Source organism: Zalophus californianus, chromosome 1, assembly GCF_009762305.2.
Source record: "Zalophus californianus isolate mZalCal1 chromosome 1, mZalCal1.pri.v2, whole genome shotgun sequence".
In the NCBI taxonomy this organism is placed as follows: domain Eukaryota; kingdom Metazoa; phylum Chordata; class Mammalia; order Carnivora; family Otariidae; genus Zalophus; species Zalophus californianus.
Genome location: NC_045595.1, coordinates 94,150,220 through 94,168,053, shown reverse-complemented (window position 1 = coordinate 94,168,053; position 17,834 = coordinate 94,150,220). Strand labels below are relative to the sequence as shown.

Here is a 17,834-nt window from a genome sequence, read left to right as displayed (position 1 = left end):
CTGCGGCATCCCCATCCTCCACCACTACCCCCCTCAAACTGGTTGGCTGGTATTTCGTTGCTGATAGTGTTCCTGGCGGCTGACCCCGGTCAATCCACAGAAGGGGTCAGCTGCGCGGACAGTAGCCTCCCTAGCCAGGAGTAGGGGCCTCTGGGCCTTTTCTTCTGAGCCCAACACCTGCTTTACTGTGTGGTCCCCTAAGCAGGGACCCCTTCAGGCCCTCCACGGAGACCTGTGCTGGAAACCTCAGATGCATTGCCTGGTCATTTCGTGTTTGGGCCCTTTGACACCCCACCCAGGAGAGAGCCTCAGCCATCCTTCGGGGGGCGCCCAAATGGAGGGTCTCCGATACTGAGACCAGGGAACAGAGAGCAGCAGGCCTCAGGATGACAAAACAGCTTCTCTGAAAATGCCCCTGAGGAGGAAGCAAGTTGAGGAGGAAGCTGATTAACAAGAACCCCGGGTGCTGCTGGCAGAAAGCGCAGAAGATGAAAGTGCTCAGATCAGAGGCCGGCGCGTGATGGACGCCCCCATTTCCAGTAATTCCCATCTGACGGTTTTATTTTATTTGAAACGTCTTAAAATAGGAAATAGAGTTTAATTTATTCCAAAAGCAGAAGAAAGCTGTTAAGGCATACTCAGTACAATGTACTAAAATATATTAGGGTTCACTTCTCCCCCCATCTCCATCTACCTGCTCCCAACACCCACCCCGTGGCTGACAACTTGTACTGCTTTCCTGTGTATTTTCCTAGAGTTTCTTTATGCAAATAGAAGCAGCCTCATTTTCTCTCTACTCTTACTTACAACAGCATGGGACCATATCTTCTTCACCTTTTGTTTTTACCTAAAAACACCGTTTGATGACTCTTGAATGGCCTCAGGTTATCTGACTGTCCTTCAGTGGGTGGTCACGCTAGACAGAGAGCCTTTTTGCCCTGATCTTAGGGGCCTGCATCCAATTCTTGCTTCCCCTCAAGCACAGCTTGAAAATGTCCCCAAACTGGAAAGTAGTCCATCCTGTTAGAAAGCCACCTGCCCAGGTCTGGAAACCCCCTACCCCGCTTCAGGTAAAACCGCGGTCAGCGGTTTGCCGACAGGTGCAGGCCCTGCAGCTACTGGGCACTCAGAGGTCCCTGCGACATTTGACTGACCGAGTCTCCTGTGCCCACCAGCTGCAGGAGCAGAACGAGAGGCTCCAGGCCTCCCTGTCTCAGGATCAGAGGAAAGCAGCTGCCCAGTCCCAGCGCCAGATCAGTGCTCTCCGCGCCCAGCTCCAGGAACAAGCCAGGCTCATCGCCTCCCAGGAGGAGATGGTAGGTCTGTCCCTCTTCCCAGCCAGACCTCGGGGCCCCTGGACCTCTTCTCTGTGAGGATCTCCTCTGATTCTCTGGGACTCACTGGCAGTGGTCTCATTAGTGAGACTCTCTAAAGAGAGAGAAAAGAATGATGAGGATGCAGCCTGTCTCTTTCCAGGCTGAAGATGCCCCTGTTGTCCTGAGGGGCAGTGTTACGAGGTTCACACTAACACCAGACACTGTCTAAGGGCCGGCACCTGGTTGATACTTGGCTTATTACTTCATTTAAACATCACTACTGCCCTTCAAGGCAGACATTGGCTTCCCCCCATCTTCATGTGACAGATGATGGAACAGGCCGGAGGAGTCCACAGAGCACACCCTGTAAGAGCCGGGGTGGGGCAGGGGGGAGGATTCAGCCCTGGCCAGGCAGTGCAATGCAAAGCTTGTGCTCTTTTCATGCGTTCTCAGACATAATTTGCTGGCCAATACCCTTTTCCTAAATTAACTGCCTCTGATGAGGTTGTCAGACAAACTAGTATGATGAGAAGTCACCTACTCACGAAGCACCTCTCTCCTAGAACTGACCCCTTCACCTAATGGTGATAACTCTCTACCTAGTCCAGGCTCAACTCCCCCTTCTGAGCTGCATGTCAGGGGAGAGATGTCTCTGCCATCAGAGGAGGGGTCCTTCTGTGGCCTCAGGGCCTTGTCATGGTTCTGAAACCATCCTCTGCACAGATTTCCCAAGCAGAGCCCCTCCTGTCACTATCTAGTTCAGTCTCCTTGTTCCTGCACCCCGGCTATTTGTGCTTTTCTCTTCTCCCAGCCATACTTCACTCAGGTAGTATATCTGACCCTCTCCCCTGCTGCTTTTCTTTTTACTGGGCATCCCCGCACTTAGCTCTTTCACTGCTCTGGCCACCTCAGGTCCAGTCTGGAGATTTCTTTCTTCTGTTACCCAGAACTCTTGTTTGCAAATATTTCGCTAAGGAACCCATTGGCTATACATGGATTTAGAATAGGTTAATAGGGGTTCATTTGTATTGTAACATCAGAAGAGGTGACAGTTGATGGCCTTGGTTTAGCAGCAAAATCATGCCATTGGAAATCCAAACTCAGTTTTTCTTTTTTGCCATCTTCAGTGGGTTGACTTTTGTTCTCATGCTTGACTCTCATAATTGCAAGATGGCTGTCATACCATCCCCATATACAATAGAAGTTGGTGAAAAGGCCCCTTCCTAAGACTTTTGCTTATATTTTATTGGTCAAAGCTGTATTACATGGGCAACCATAGTTGCAAGGAAGGTTAGAAAGCACATAATTAGTTTTAGAGTCTCTAGAATAGAGGCGGGCAAAGGAGGAAGTAGTTGGAAATTGACACTGGATGTGTCATTCATCAGTCGATAATAGAAAACAATGCAAGCTCAAGCAGAAGAGGGAATTTGTTGTAAGGGTAGACAGGACGTCTCAGAGAGTTCAAGGCAGGAGAGCAGCTGAGTCTGGGATTAACTGGAACCAGAGACATGAATGTGGTCAGGAGTTTTCCTTTGTTGTGTGTCTCTGTTCTTTTCTCTAGATTTGCTTCAATTTTTTTCCTTTTATTCTGAAGATCAGCTTTCACGTCATATCTGTCCCATGTGCCAAAACAAACAAGCAAACAAATAAACAGAAAAACCAAAACCAGTTGGCTGCCTGGCTCTTGACTTCACATGTTTCCAGTTCAGAGTTCTCCCCAACCTAGACAGTCAGCTACGGCTGTGGCGCAGGGTCACATTGTCACAGGTGGCTGTCCCACGTGCAACTGTGTGGAAGGAGGATGAAGAGGCACCTTCTGGAAAAGGGGGGCTGAGCAGTTTAGTGACTGCCCGGCTCATGCCTCCTTCTGCCCAGGGGGCCCTCAGCTCAGATGCCCACATGGTGGGAGGGAGCCCGCCTCACCCTGGTTGTCCACCAAGTGTACCAGTAGTATTGCTGTGTGCGTGTCTCACTGCACTTGTGTGGGGCTCCTGCCCTTCAAGTCACAGTCCCTCTCTGAAGAGCGGGCATTCTTGCCTCCCCATGGTGGCAAAATGGAGCACGGCGCCATCCCGGCTGCTGCCGTTCAGCCTCGGTGCCTTTCCCCCTGACGTAGGGATGGCAGGAGATGCGCTGGAGGGTTGGGGCAGCATACTCCAAGCTCCTTCTAGTTCCCGGCGGGGGGGCGGTGCACACGGAAACACTGGCTGCCCCTTCTCTATGGTGCTGGGCAGACCCACAGGAACCCAGAGTTCCCTGCTGCCTGTGACTTGCTCCGTTCCACATTCTTGTAGATCCAGACCATGTCTCTCAGGAAGGAGGAGGGTAAGTTCTCATGGGGTATTTTCTAACAGTCTTGGCCTCTTCTCTCTCCTGTTCCCCACCAGTCAATTTGTAGAATGAGGGGGGCAGCGGTGAGAGCAGCTCATGGGTCGTGGTTGTCAGGCTCGCTGGCTGGGTGAGGGAGGGCAAGAAGATAATCTGCTTCTGGGGCAGACAGGCTGGATTCTTGCCTGTCCTGCTCCTCTCCGTGGGGTGGTGGAGACCCGGGGAAGGGTGAGGATCCCGTGGGCAGTGATTGATGGAGCGGGGTTCATGAACAGCTTCTAATTCCTCATGCCTGTGGTTCGAGCCACCAACTTATGTCTTGCTCCCAGTGTGTAGCACGTTGACCGCACATCTATGTGAATGTGGCCTGTTTGAGAGTATGTGCTGTCTTCCTCTGGGGTATCTCCGTGTGCTGCTGTGTGCTGTTTGTGTGTGTGGGTGTCTAATGGATGCATGTGCCGGCATCTAAAGGGAGACCGTAACCCATAGGGACTGCCCCTGTCTGGAGGACCTTGGCCAGCCCCTTATGAACCTGGCCCTTCCGACTCCAGCCCACTTCCTCTGTCCTATCTCTTTAGCCACCCTTCTGCCTTTTCTTGCAAACCCCCACGTCTCTCCCCATCCCCTGCCTCTAGGTCAGACGTTTCTTTCCCAGCTTTGCAAGCAGGTCAGATAGGCCCCATCCCTGGGGCCCCGAATGTCCCGAGGGCTGGGGCTGGGATGTGTGCCATGCGCTTTGCCAAGCACTTTAGGTTCATTGTCTCATTACATCGTCCCCACTATTTAATGTGGGCTGGGCACTACCATCCTCATTTTTTAGATGAGGAGACTGGGGCTTTGGGGGGGTTCCGGGCCCCCAGCCCCCGTGATGTGTGCGGCCAGCGATGGGCAAGCTGGACCGTGAACTCTGGTCTTTCTGGCTCCTGCTGTCTGCACTTGTGACCACGGCTCCATCCTGCCTCTCCTGGTACAGAAATGACTGGAAGGCTTGGTCTTTCTGGCTGGCACTCATGTGGTGTCCGGTGCTTTCCTCCAAGTCAAGGATGGGGTCCGGGGCATTGGGGCCACTAACTTTTGGGCTCTCCTCAGGGACCTGCAAGGGCCCAAAGGCTGTGGACATGGAAGAGGACTCTTCTGAGGAAGGTGAGGCCTGACTCTCTTTCCCCGGTGACACAGATTTGTCCTCCTCATCGTTTAGCTTGTTTCTCCCTCACTGTCTGGCCCCCGGAAGCTGGGAGGAAGGGAAGCAGGGACATGAAACGAATATTTCTCAAGCACCTTGTGTGTTCCGGGGGTGTTGCACGCAGGCACTAACGTGCGATCTGATGGATCACTGATGGGGAAACCCAGAGAGGGTCAGTGACTTGCCCGGAGTCACAGAACCAGCAGGTGGGCAGAGGCAGGATTTGGAGCGGCGTCTGATGCACAGCCTGACCCTTGTGCCTGTCCCACCACCTCTCCCCTGGTACTGTCCAGAGCAGCGGGTGAGGACTCCCTGTGCGGGCTCGAAGCGGCCCTCGCGGTTTTATCCTGCATGGTGAGCGTGCAGCACAGAGCCCTTAGGCCCGGAGTGCCGCTCGGGGGTCTGCCTCGGCTCCCTCTTCACAGCACTGGGCACCTGTTTTTATTCAGTCCATTCAGTGGTGAGTCTGATATGCAGAGAGAGCTCAACCAGATAATTCAAGGGGATGCAAAGGAGAAGTGAAAAAAAAAATAGCAGTGTTCCCTAACTGCGGGGAGCTCCTGGGGGAGCTGGGGAGAAGGAGCTCCCAGGAAAGATCAGGGAGCGCTCACATCTGACCCACTGACCAGGGCCTGCCCTCTGGAGCCAGGTTATGATATGACAATTCCAAAGTGACCCAACGGATGGCACCCAGGAAAGGGTTCTATTGTGTCACCAAAGAGTTCACCATGGGGTATGGTATTTTGTTTTTTAATGTAACATTTTTTTCTTTACTTCTGAGACAGTAATCTATGCTCTTGGAAAAAAAGCAAGCCAACAAGTGAGCAAGCAAGCAAAAGGGTGTGTGTACAGTGAGAAGTAGGTCTCCCTCCCGCTGGGCTATCCAGTTTCCACCCAGAGATTGCACTGCTATGGTTTCTCATATATCTCTCCAAAGATATTTGGTGCAGATATAAGCACATTTGTTTCTGCATTCCCCCCCTTTTCCCCAAATAAGATCATACTATACATACTGCTCTGTACGTGGTTATTTATTTTCTTAACAACTTATTTGGGAAATCATTTTATATCCCTTTACATAGAATTGTTTCATTATTTTTTCAGGGCTTTACAATATTCTATTGGATGGATGAACCAAAATTTATTTAACTAGTCCTCTACTACTCCCCCACCCCCACCCTGGGCATTTAATCTTGGAACTTAGCAGTAAAAATAAGAGTTGCATGTACCTTTTTGGGGGGAAGGTATCTGCTGAGTAACACAACCCGTTACTGGACGTGTTGAGGTCTGTAGAGGGGATGAACCGAAATCTCCAACAGGGGCTGCCGAGTCCTAGAGAGGAGGAGGCTGAGGAGGGTGCTTCAGCTGACCCCTACCTGTCCCGTCTTGTCACACCCAGTGGAGGTCTCCCACACTGGTCACACAGTGCTCGGCCTCTTCATGTGCTTGCCTGCCTCTTCTAGTCCCAGATCAGCCGGAGCAGTATCACTTGGGAACTTGTTAGAAAGGAAAATTTTCGAATTCTCAGCCCTATCCCACATAAACGGACTCAGAAATTCTGGGGCTGGGTCCAGCAGCCTACGTTTTCATGCACTCTCCAGGGCATCCCGATTCTTGCTCAAGTTGGAGACCCATTGTCAGACCAGTGGCTGTCTGCAGCTGACTGCACATTAAGAATCACCCAGGTCGCTTGTAACTCTCCAAGGACCACACCAGCCCCCCATGGCCTAAATCAGAACATATAGGGGGTGGGTTCCAGGCATCAGTAGTATTCAAAGCTCCTGGTGATTGCAATGTGCAGCCAAGGTTGGGGCTCATGCCCCAGTGTAGATGTGATGGAGGAGAATCAACCTGGTGGGGGGGCGGCTTGTTAAAACACAGATTGCTGGGCTCCACATCCATGATGTTTGACTCAGTAGGGTTGGAGTGGGATCTGAAAATCTGCATTTCTAGTCAGTTACCGGTGGTGCTGATCCTGAGGCTCACACTTTGAGGCTCACACATTGCTCTCGAACAACTGGTTCTCAGGCTTGGGTGTTTGTTAGAAGACGTGGAGAGTTTTAAAAATAAATAGGCCTGGGGCTCACCTTCAGAGATTCTGATGTAATTAGTTTGGGATGGGGCCCAGGAGATTCAAATATGCTGCCATAATTCACATGACCACTCTTGAATGTGAGCTCCATGAGGGTCTTCTTCTGTGTCCCCAGCACCCCAGTACTGGCCCGTTCATTCTCCGTATTACTTGTCAGAAAATGTCTATTGAGTGAATCAAAGGGCTGGTCCAGCTCTGAGGGCAGTGTGCCCATCCTCCCTCCCGCCCCCCGCCCCACCCTAGACCTTAAAAGCACTTTTGGGAAGAGTGCCTTGACTCACCTTGGAAGGCCCCTTTGTAGCAATGACCATATTTATTGTGATTGTTTATTTTGTTCTCCTCTGGGTCTATATTTCTTGGTACGGTCTGTGGCTCACCTCCACCATAATCATTTAGGCAAGTTAAAATGCATATTCCAGGGCCCTTCCCCAGGCCTATGGAATCAGACTCTCTGGAGGGCGGGGCCAGGGAATGTGCGTTTGTAACTCATGTGGTTCCGATGTATACTACATTGAAGGGTGAATCCCTAATCTCTATAGACAGTAAACTTGAAGGAAGTTTATGCTGTCTATCCCACCAGCATTGGAGCCCCTGGATGAGAGCAGAACGTGGTACGGCAGCAGGTGAGGGCATCAGGTGGGGCCAGGATTACATGGGGCCGGCAGCAGGCAGGGCCTGGAATCTGCTGTTTACAATAGCCAACATATGGAAACAGCCTAATTGTTCACTGATGGATGAATGGATAGTGAATTTGAGGTAGATATATATAGTGGAGTATTACTCAGCCATAAAAAGAGGGAAAGCCTGCCATTTGTGACAACATGGATGGACCTTGAGGGCATTATGTGCAATGAAATAAGTCCGACAGAGAAAGACAAATACTGTATCATTTCCCTTATATGTAGAATCTAAACAAGCCAAAAACCAAACTCGGAGAAAAAAGATCATAATTTGTGGCTACCAGAGGAGAGGGGGAGGGGGAGGGGGTCAGAGGAAGGTGGTCGAAAGGTACAAACTTCCAGTGAGAGGAGAAATGAGTGCTGGGGATGTCATGGACATGACGCCTGGAGCTAACCCCGCTGGAAGGTGCACAGGAAAGCTGTGAAGACAGTAGGTCCCAAGAGTTGCCATCCCAAGGGGAAAAATGGCTTCATTTTTTCTTTTGTATCAATATGAGAGGGTGGACGTTAACTAAACTCACTGTGATAATAATCTCACAATAATCAAGCCATTACGCCGTATACCTTAAATTTATACGCTGCTGTATGTCAACTACGTCTCAGTAAAACTGGGTGGGGCGACGAACGGAGCGTGGGAACAGGCTGCTGCCTGGACTCAAGAGCAAGTCAAAAGCCCCAAAGTCCCAAGCTAACCTGGGCAGCACTGAGCCCAGATCTTGGAGGCCTGGACTGGCAGGGGAAGAGGATCGTGCAGGCGGTTCGGTGGTCTGAAGCAGTGGTAGCCGGCAGCAGAAACACCCCGGCACCTGGGATAGACCCTCAGGTGGGGCCCATGGCCCTGAGCTCGCCAGCCGGAGACCAGGGTCACGGGCCAGTGAGGGCCAGGCAGGTGCAGTGGGGCTTTGGGAGTGGAGGTTTTGGGCTCCCAGGCTGACCTTGGTGGATTGTCGTGTGCTGCAGATCTGGAGGACTCCCGAGATGGACAGCAGAAGGTGCTGGCTGCTCTGAGGCGAAACCCCACCCTGCTGAAGCAGTTCAGGCCAATCCTGGAGGACTCCCTGGAAGAGAAACTGGAAAGCATGGGGATAAAGAGAGTAAGCGCCAGGGCCACTGTTGGCAAGGGCTGCTGCCTACCATTTAGGTACACAGCGTTCTTCACCTGACAAATGCTTGATGGCTCTTAATGGTGTAGGCTCATTCATCTTACTTGTTCCAGCTGGGGTGTCTTTCATATCCGGGAACATAAGCCCACATGGCTTCTCCTCACCCCCCGGCAGCAGTGTGGTCTCTCTTCTCCATTTCTAATGGTTTCTTAGGATGTCACCCTGTGTCCTCACCTCTCCACGCTCTCCATTCATTGGCTGCTTTCTTCTGTGTCCATTTCTTTCTTTTTCTTTTTAAATTTTTATTCATTTGAGAGATGGCGAGAGCAGGAACACAAGCAGGGGGAAAGGGCAGAGGAAGAGGGAGAAGCAGGCTCCCTGCTGAGCAGGGAGCCCAGTGCAGGGCTCAATCCCAGGACCCTGGGATCATGACCTGAGCTGAAGGCAGACGCTTAACCTACTGAGCCACCTAGGTGCCCCTTCTGTGTCCAATTCTGACAGGGAATTTAATTGGCTCAGTCTGCCCTCTGGAAGGGTCCCCTGGGTGAATGTACGTCATCAGTGGCCTACGTGGACACGCCACTCAGCGAGTGGCTGTGGGTGAGGCAGGCACTGAAAGCTACTTCTGGTACAAATAGTTGAATGCCGTTGTTCCCCCATGCCCGTGTTCAACCAGAGCGTGCGTTTTATCATTAAAGGCACCCATGAAATATATTAAATCAAAACTCTAATCTTTGACCATTTTCAACTACTGTTCCATCTAACTATGGCCCTGTGATCAGACTTGATTAAAACATTTCTTTCTAACCTTGAATGAATCCTCACGGGCTCTGGGTGGATACCAAAAGCCCAAGCAACTTCTAGTAGGTCTCGGCAGGTTACCCAGCTTTTGTTTTTTCGCAGTTGATTTTTCAAACATTGTTAGCAACGTGTGCAGCATAATGACAGTGCGTGAGGTACAAAAAGGAGCAAGCCGTGGTCTCCGTCCTCAGATGCAGTCAGTGGTGGAAAGGCAGTCCCCTCTGAGCCCTGTGAGCTGGGGTGTTGATGGAGTCGTGCGCAGCCCCTTTGCACCATCTTGCCGTGCATGTTTTGATGAGGCTCCCAGACCCTAAAGCACCACACTTTCTGCAGCATGTGCAGCTGCTGCCCACCCTGCTCTGACGCTCACAGCATCCTCTCCCAGAGAGCACCCGGCGCTGGTCACAGTGACTCCCAGGCCAGTAGCAGGTACGACAGGCTTAGGGGAAGGAGAAGGGGGGCTTCTGTCTCCAAAGAGGAACTTCTGTTTTTTTTTTTTTTTAGGATGCAAAGGGAATCCCCTTTCAAACCCTCAGACACCTTGAGTCCCTCCTGAGAGCCCAGCGGGAGCAGAAGGCACGGAGGTTTTCTGAATTTCTGAGTCTGAGGGAAAAGCTTGTCAAGGAAGCCACCAGCAGAGTGAAGGAGAGACAGAGAAGCAGGGCCCTGGCGTCCCAGCCAGACACCAAGGCTCCAGGTGAGCTGGTGAGAGGGCTTGCTTGGGGGCTGTGACTGGGAGGATCCAGGCTGGTTTGCACATGAGGAGGGTGTACTGCCTGCCCCCAGCAGGGCATTACTTTCAAGGGCGAGTTGATAGCATCCTCACAGATGACTGAGTCCAAAAGTCCTCTGTTGGGGGAACCAGAATCTAGGGGTGGGCCCCAGAGTCACCCAGGGAAGTTGGAGGAGAGCTAGAGTTAGGGTCTGTGATCAGCCTTGAGTTTGCTGCCCCACTCAGAAGCTTAGCTCTGCCCTGCTTTACTTGCTTTGACCACAAATTGAACTTTGCTCCAACAGAGAGTAGCCCACTCTGTTTCTGGCTCTGAAGTGGGGCATGTCAGTGCAGGGAGAAGGCCCAAGGCTTAAGAGCATTGGGGCTGCAGGTGGAGGCGAATATGAATCAAATGAAAACTCTGCTCAGGAGCTGTGGGAGGGTGTGAGAAGCTGGGCGAGTTCTGCCTGCCGACACATCCTCAGAGCTAGGACCGTGGTTCCTTGGGCCAGGCCACAGCCCCTGCTTTGCCCCTGGGGGTTGTGAAAAGGACAGGCCTAGTGGTTCTTGGGGAGGATTCAAGTGTGTGGGTGAGGACCCTCCAGTCTCTGTCCTGAAGGAACTGAGAAAACAAGGGAATTTGTGTTCCTAGGTTTGAGAGCCCCCCTATTTCTGGAGGATTCCCATATCCACTGGGCTGCTGAAATTAGGGGCTCTGGGGAGGGCTTCGGGGGTCTGAAGCTGTTCGTGAGGGACGATGTTGCAGCTCCTTTCCCTCATATGTGGCCAGAGGGACATCGATTCTCTTATCTCCTCGTGTCCAGGCAGACCCAACCTGAACTCTTCACGCTAAGGAATTTACCAGAGTGTGGACCACATTCTCTGGGGGTATGAGAGATGATTTTAGTTGGTACAGGAAACAGTGATTTTAAAATCTACTGAGACTCATCTGTGCCAAGGCTTGCCACCTCATCTGGGAAGCCAGCCCGGACTAGGAGGTGTGATGGGACCAAGCACAGGGGCGGGGTGAAGGGGGGGCGGCGTGGGCTCAGAGGAGAGTGGGGACAGGGAGGCAGGGAAGAGAAACGAAAGCATCTTCTGAGGACAGGCTTCCAAAAGAGGAAAGGTACCTTGCTCCTCCAGGTGCCCCCTCCTGTCCAGCTCTTGTTCCTGTGGTCAGAAAGCCGGGAGTGAGAACCACCTCCTTGCCTAGCTCCCCTTCCCTGGTCCTGGGGCCCTGCCTTCTCCATGGCGTGTCTCGAAGGTGTGAGATGAGCACTGTTTTCACAGCATTTTGTAGACCTCTCTTTCCAGTTCTACACCCACATGCTCGTTTTCTAGGTCCCATGAGTGCTGTGTGAATGCCCACCTCTGATCTCTGTCTCGATTGTGCCTCTTTTTGTTTTGGGGCAAAGCTGTGGGATGAAGCAAGGCCATGAGTGGCAAGAGCCCTAGATTTGGGGTGGCCGATGACCTGGGTTTGCACTTACCACTTCCTTCCATGGAATGGTGGGCCTTGATTGAGTCCCTGGATTTCCCGCAGCCTCTGTAAAGCAGGGAGAACGACACTGTCCTAAGGGCTCGGGGTTCGGTGGGTCCTGTATGTAGAGGGCTTAGCTTGCTGTCTGTGTGCAGTAACTAGCTACTGTTGTTACTTTCCCTCAGCCAGTTTGTCTGCCTTCCCCTTCCCTTCAGTCTGCCCTTCCTAGAAGATCCTCTTCTGTGTAAAAGCGTTCTCTGAGAGCAGTGTATTTCAGACATTTTCTATCTTGAACTACAGTAAGAAACACACTTTACACAGTCCACACATGTGAGAGTTTCATGGAACAGTACTTACTCTGATCCCCTGCAATGCACTTCTCGTCTCTTTCCATAAAAATATTGTTGATCCTGGACCCGCCCCCCTCCCCTCCCCAATGGGGCTTGATGCAATCGGAAGAGGGAGGCGCTGGGTGTGCCGGCTTGCCTTTAGCACTCCTGCCGTGGAGAGTTTGGGAGGGCAGGGGTGGATGAGGATGGCCCATGTGGTCCTGTGGCGACCTCTGGTGGCAGGAGGGTCTTCCTGCAAGGTTACCTGCACTCCCGTAGCTGCAGCCTGGGTGGGTAGAGAGGGTAGGTGCTCTTGGTGTGATCAGCCCCTAAAACTGCACCGGGAGGGTGAAGCTGCAGACAGGCTGGGCCCCTCTTCAGACCTCCCGACTCCTGTGGGACTCCGGGGACGATGACATGACCCTGGAACCCCAGCGGCTCTCCTGGTCTCTGGTAGAACTGTGGGGGGTCCCAGCCCCGGGTCTGGCCAGCAGCAGGACACCTGGGGGTGGGGGCAAGGACAATATTGGCTCTGGCTATTACCGTATAGAGTGACAGAGTGGCTTGTCCATTTCTAGTGTGCCGGGATCTCTCTCTACGTCTTCTTCAGGCTCGAGGGCCCAGATGGTTGTGCCCTGGAACTTATTCCTGTCTGTGTTTCTAGTCAAAAGCCAGCAGAACCCACTGGTCATCAAAGAAGCCCAGCCAAAGGCCAGGACCCTGCATGTGGCGTTGCCATCCAAGCCAGCAGAGCCACCCACGATGACTCTTCAGAGCCGCGGCAGCCATGGCCCTGGCCTGGCTCACATGCCCACCCCTGCTCCACGTCCCAGAGCACATGGACCCTCCGGCACCCCTGCTGCCCCAGGGCCTGGGCTGAGGTGAGCCCCGGACTCTGCACTCCCACCCAGGGCCTGGGTCTGAGGCAGTGGCTCCCAGCCTCAGGCAGCCCTCATCCGGGCCTCCTGCAGGCTTCTGCGGACAGGTGAGGGCCGGGGGCAGAAGTCAACAGACAGAAGCCAACCTCAGGTGGGGTCCCTTCCAAGCCCTCACGAAGAGACCAGGGTCCTTTGCTCCCAGCCAGGACAAACCTACTCTTTCCTTCCCCATTTCTTCCCTAAGCCTTAGTTGCTGCACTGGAAGGGTTTGGTCCCCGTCTTCTAACAGAGTTGCTGGTGTGGCTGCCATGTTCCAGGATGACTCCTGGCTGTCACCTGGGCCCAGGGAAGGAGGAGGCCCGGCTTGGGGCAAACCAAACACGCTTGCAGGTGGGGAAGTTTGGCTCTTAAAGTGTTTCTGGTCCACAGAGGCCTCATTTCTTCCCCTCCGTGACAGTACGCCCCCGTTCAGTTCTGAAGAGGACTTGGAGGAGGGACATTCGGTGCAGCGGACATCTCTCCAGCCCCCAAAAGGCCCTTCCAGGATGGGGCCCCGGCCAGAGGATGACTGGGGCTGGTCTGACACCGAGAGCTCAGAGGGGAGTGCCCAGCCCCCTGACAAGGGCTCAGGTGGGCTGGCTTCCTCAGGTGAGTGATCTGGGACCACGGGGGCAGCCCTTCTCCAGCCCAGATGTCTCTAGTTCTGGAAATACCCTGTGATTTTCTTTGGGTTTTCTGATTTGGCATCTCATTGTGACTCGGAGAGAATGACCCTCCCTCCCATCGGATATTTTCCTGGGATCGCAGAGATATCAGAAGGAAGAATCTGAGGGAGGTTTATTTTGCCCCTTGTTTGTCACATCAAATTGCTTAACTGTTGGAGGTTGGAGGAGCTCACTCGCTCATTCTAAGCCTGCCAGTCCATCGGAATCCACCAGAACCAGGTACTGATAGCTGCCAGGTGGGGCGATACGGTGGAAAGGTGTTGGAAGCAGAATGTCAGGAGTCCTCTGATACAGTTTGGGCTCTGTCACTTGCTACCTGCTTGTGCTTGAGTGAGGGGTTTCAGTTCCTTTGCTGTAAAATGAGGTATCGGAACAAGACAATGAGGGGTGAGGAACATGGTGCCTGGTACATAGTGACCCTTAGCAAACAATTCTTTTTTTTTTTTAAGATTTTATTTATTTACTTATTTATTTGAGAGAGCGCACCCATGTGAACAGGGGGAGGGGCAGAGGGAGAGAGAGAATCTCCGTGCTGAGCACGGAGCCTGACTCAGTGGCTCGATCTCATGATCCTGAGATCACAACCTGAGCCTAATTCAAGAGTTGGACGTTTAACTGACTGAGCCACCCAGGTGCCCCTTAACAAACAATTCTTGAATGAATCAATGAACCAAGGGCTGTTGTAACCCCAGACATCTGTTCAGGCCCTCAGACATTTAAATCCTAAGAGGCAGTGGTTAGCTCTCTGCTTCCTGGCCGTTGCTGAGGCCTGGACACCCACCGTGGTTTAGCATGTCACCAGGAGTCTGTTGACAGTCTATATCCCTGCTTAGCCCCCTTCCTGCATGGGGTTTGCAGAAAGCCTGTCTGGCCCTCGGTCCCTCTGTGATAATTTATATTTATGATATTTCTTCTCAGTGAAGATGTTGAAGGAGGCCGTGTTTGCATGTTAGTCTTGCTTTTCATATACCAACTGAGGTTCTGCCTCTGCCTACCATTAAGGGGGAAGAACAGCTTCCTAAGCCTCTGTCCGTAGCCACGTCATTAAGTGAAGTTATATTTTTTAGGATGGTCAAAGGCTCTTTTCACCGGCACACGTTGGCCCAGGCCTTCTCTCTGTCCTTGCTCCTCTTCTTTGTGGCTGCCCTTCCTTCTTCCTCCTGACCCTTCTCCACACTCCCTCTATCCACACCAGAGCCTGGTCATGACCTACAAGGATGAGGCATTCATTCTCTGGAATTTTCCCTCTGGTTGCCTTCCAGGAACACTGGTGCAGTCACTGGTCAAAAACCTTGAGAAGCAGCTAGAGACTCCAGTGAAGAAGCCTGCTGGAGGGGTCAGTCTGTTCCTAATGCCCAACGCTGGGCCCCAGAGGGCTGCCGTGCCAGGAAAGAAGCCTCAGGTAGGGTGTAGGACTCTTGGAGTTTGCTCTGCTATTTCCAGTAGAGCCAACTCCAGGTGTTGGGGCCCTGGGGTGGGGTCTAGGGAGTGTCAGCCTTGGCCCTAGTGGGACACTGTGGGTGACCTCACTGTCTCTTCTGCCCCTGCACAGAGGGAGGGATGGCCACTTCTTGTTTGTATCCTTGTTGATGTTAAAAAGTCTTTTGGTTCATTATACAAGCAGCTGCTTAACAGGTCGTTTTCTCCTGGTCACTGACGCTCCCATTTCCCGCCTCTGACAGAGCCTGGACCTGGTTCTGTGCCTGGCTGCTTGCAGTAGCTACTCTCTTCTGGCTCTGTTTCATCCCACCATGGGCCCCGTCCCTTTCCTTCACTCAACTCCAGACCCCAATTCCAGGCTGTGTGCAGAGAAGACTTCTTCCTGAGGGTGGGGTGTTGGAGTGGCATCCCACAGCACATCAGACGAGGCGACAGCATATAATGGGAATATTTAGATACCTTTGTTCTAAGTATTCAGGGCATTCCTCATCGCTAAGAATGTCTAGGTGGCCTTGCCTCTCTGAGGCTCTTGCTGCCATCAGACACTCAGCCTCAGCGACCATTCCCAGTAGGACCCCCTCCTCACTGCTTCGGGTCAGGGAACAACTCCCGCACGCCCATTACTCGCTTAGGCAGAAACGTTTGGGGCTCTCGTTACTTCACATGCATGTCTCACCTTTCTCAGTTGAAAAGGCGCCTCGTGGGATCACCAGGAATAGTGGGCACTTTTTGGTTCTTATGAGAACATACTCTTATTACATAATGTGTTCGGTTTCTTATGTAGCCTGTGTGTGTTTGTGAGTAGTGAATCCAAATGATTAAAAAAGTGTTTGTCCCTTCTCCTATATTGGGAAAGCATGCCAATATCCCAGAGCAGGTTGAGGCACTGCTCAGAGCCTGCTGCCCTGGGCCCTGGGGTGGTTCTGGCTGCTTGGCCTTACATTCTGGGAGAAAATGCATAGGATGTTCCTATCAAAGCCCAGGTGGCCCTCAGTGCCAGGAGGGCACAGAGCTCTGGAGTGGGGACTGTGGTGTAGGGGTTGCCTGGGCCCTTGGCTCTGGGCTCTCCCATTGGCTGCAGCCCAGCCACTTTCCAGGCTGAGAGTCCCTGGTGCTCTGGAGCTCCTCTACCACTCCCCGAGTCAGGGTGTTTACCAGGCCCCGGAGAAGCTGTCTGGGGGTGGGGGTGCACGTTAGCCCGGGCTGCCTTCAGTTCAGGAATGCAGAAAAGTCAGCGCTCTGGCCTTTGACTCCAGTTCCTAACGGCTGACTCCAGATCCATCAACGTGGGGAAATAAAAAATCTGGCCAAAGTTTAAATTACAAGAGCAACCTGATTCGCCATAAGCCTTTTCAAAGAGCTTGCCTGGGTTTGGCCTTTGGGATTTCAGGAGCATTTAAAATCACTCTGACCCCGGGTCTCTGAATCAGGTCTTCAAAGACAGGGACGTGGGAAAAAACAGGAGAACGAGTGTGTCCCTCCTGCTTCTTCCAAACCTGCATTTGGTCCCCCTGTCTGTCCTGCATTTTCATCCTACCTGATCTACATCCTGTCAGAATGTATCTTCTTCTCCCCCTTCCCTCCCTGCAGCTTTCTGATGATGAGAGTGACTTGGAGATCTCTTCCTTGGAAGATCTCCCCCCGGACCTGGGCCAGAGAGAAAAACCAAAGCCTCTGTCTCGCTCAAAGCCGCCGGAGGAGTTTGGCGCCAGTCCGTGGAGCCCTGGCCGATCCAGGGTCCCTGGTTGGTGATCCTGCCCCGGAGCCTGGCTGAGGCCAGCTCAGGACTCCCCGAACAGATGAGGCTGCTGGGCCTCTTGTCTTCGTCAGTAACCAAGAGATCTTCTCCTTTGCAGAGAAGCAGAGCAGAAGGTGGATATAATTTCTTCCGCCTGTGAGGGATTGTGCTTCCAGAGCGCCGGGGGTGCCTGGCTGGGTGCTCCTGGGTCCCATGGCTTGAGAAAGGGTTATAATGAGCAGTTTCCTTTCCCACCTCCATGTTCACTCCAGCCTGAAGGAGCCCCTTGATCTTTATTCACTGGCATTTTGTAAATCTGTGGGAACAGTGTGTAGACGAGTCTTTACCTTGCCTGATGTCTTTTTGGGGACACATGCCTCAGTCAGTCATTCAGTGATTCTCCAAAGTCATTTACTGAGTGCTTGTTCTCCACCAGGTCCGCCTCTCCCTGCCAAATTGGGGTGCTGGCAGAGGTGATGGGGGCAGAAGTACAGGGTAGTAATCTAGTGACAGAGATTAGGGTGCTATGGGAGCATAGCATGGGCCACCCAGTGCAGTCAGGGGTGATCCTGGAGAGAGTCTCAGAGCTGATGTCTGGTTGTGCTTGCTCAGGGGCAGGAGGGAAGGAGAGCCACCTGGCTGGGGCCTCGTGCTCAAAGGACCACAAATTTAATTTTTGATATTATCTCCAAAGTTAGGTTATATATGCAGCCACTGTATTTTTTTTAATGTGAAAAGCTTAATTTATTATATGTGAATATTTAAATATAGCACAATGGTTATAACTCGTGTGTATTCATTATTTTTGGAGCGTCAGCAGGGGCACAGTGGGGTGAAGCGAGTGCACCTCTGTTGTGTCAGGTGAGGTCCATTGGGACGCAGTTGCCAAGATGGAGTTAGTGCCAGAGGTTTGTTGGGCTGAAGGCAGAGGAAGCAGAATCGGCAGGGAGAGCCCTCAGAGAGCAGTGCAGGTCCCACCCCTGGGAAATGGAGAGGGAGCCCCCAGATTGCCTGACAGGGCTGACATCT

General features: G+C 52.6%; 1 protein-coding gene across 6 annotated transcripts in view; it reads left to right on the top strand.

Annotated features, from left to right (window-relative positions):
* DZIP1L (DAZ interacting zinc finger protein 1 like) overlaps positions 1-17,565 on the top strand; it is a 62,296-nt gene extending 44,731 nt beyond the window's left edge. For all 6 annotated transcript variants that reach the window (XM_027587768.2, XM_027587767.2, XM_027587770.2 and 3 more), the window contains 9 exons: positions 1,176-1,316; positions 3,611-3,641; positions 4,734-4,787; positions 8,560-8,693; positions 10,008-10,200; positions 12,689-12,905; positions 13,360-13,550; positions 14,890-15,029; positions 16,658-17,565. In XM_027587768.2, coding sequence (XP_027443569.2) covers positions 1,176-1,316; positions 3,611-3,641; positions 4,734-4,787; positions 8,560-8,693; positions 10,008-10,200; positions 12,689-12,905; positions 13,360-13,550; positions 14,890-15,029; positions 16,658-16,819 — 1,263 coding nt within the window. In that variant the 3' untranslated portion in view covers positions 16,820-17,565. The remainder of the gene's footprint in view (positions 1-1,175; positions 1,317-3,610; positions 3,642-4,733; positions 4,788-8,559; positions 8,694-10,007; positions 10,201-12,688; positions 12,906-13,359; positions 13,551-14,889; positions 15,030-16,657) is intronic.
* The last annotated feature ends 269 nt before the right edge of the window (positions 17,566-17,834 follow it).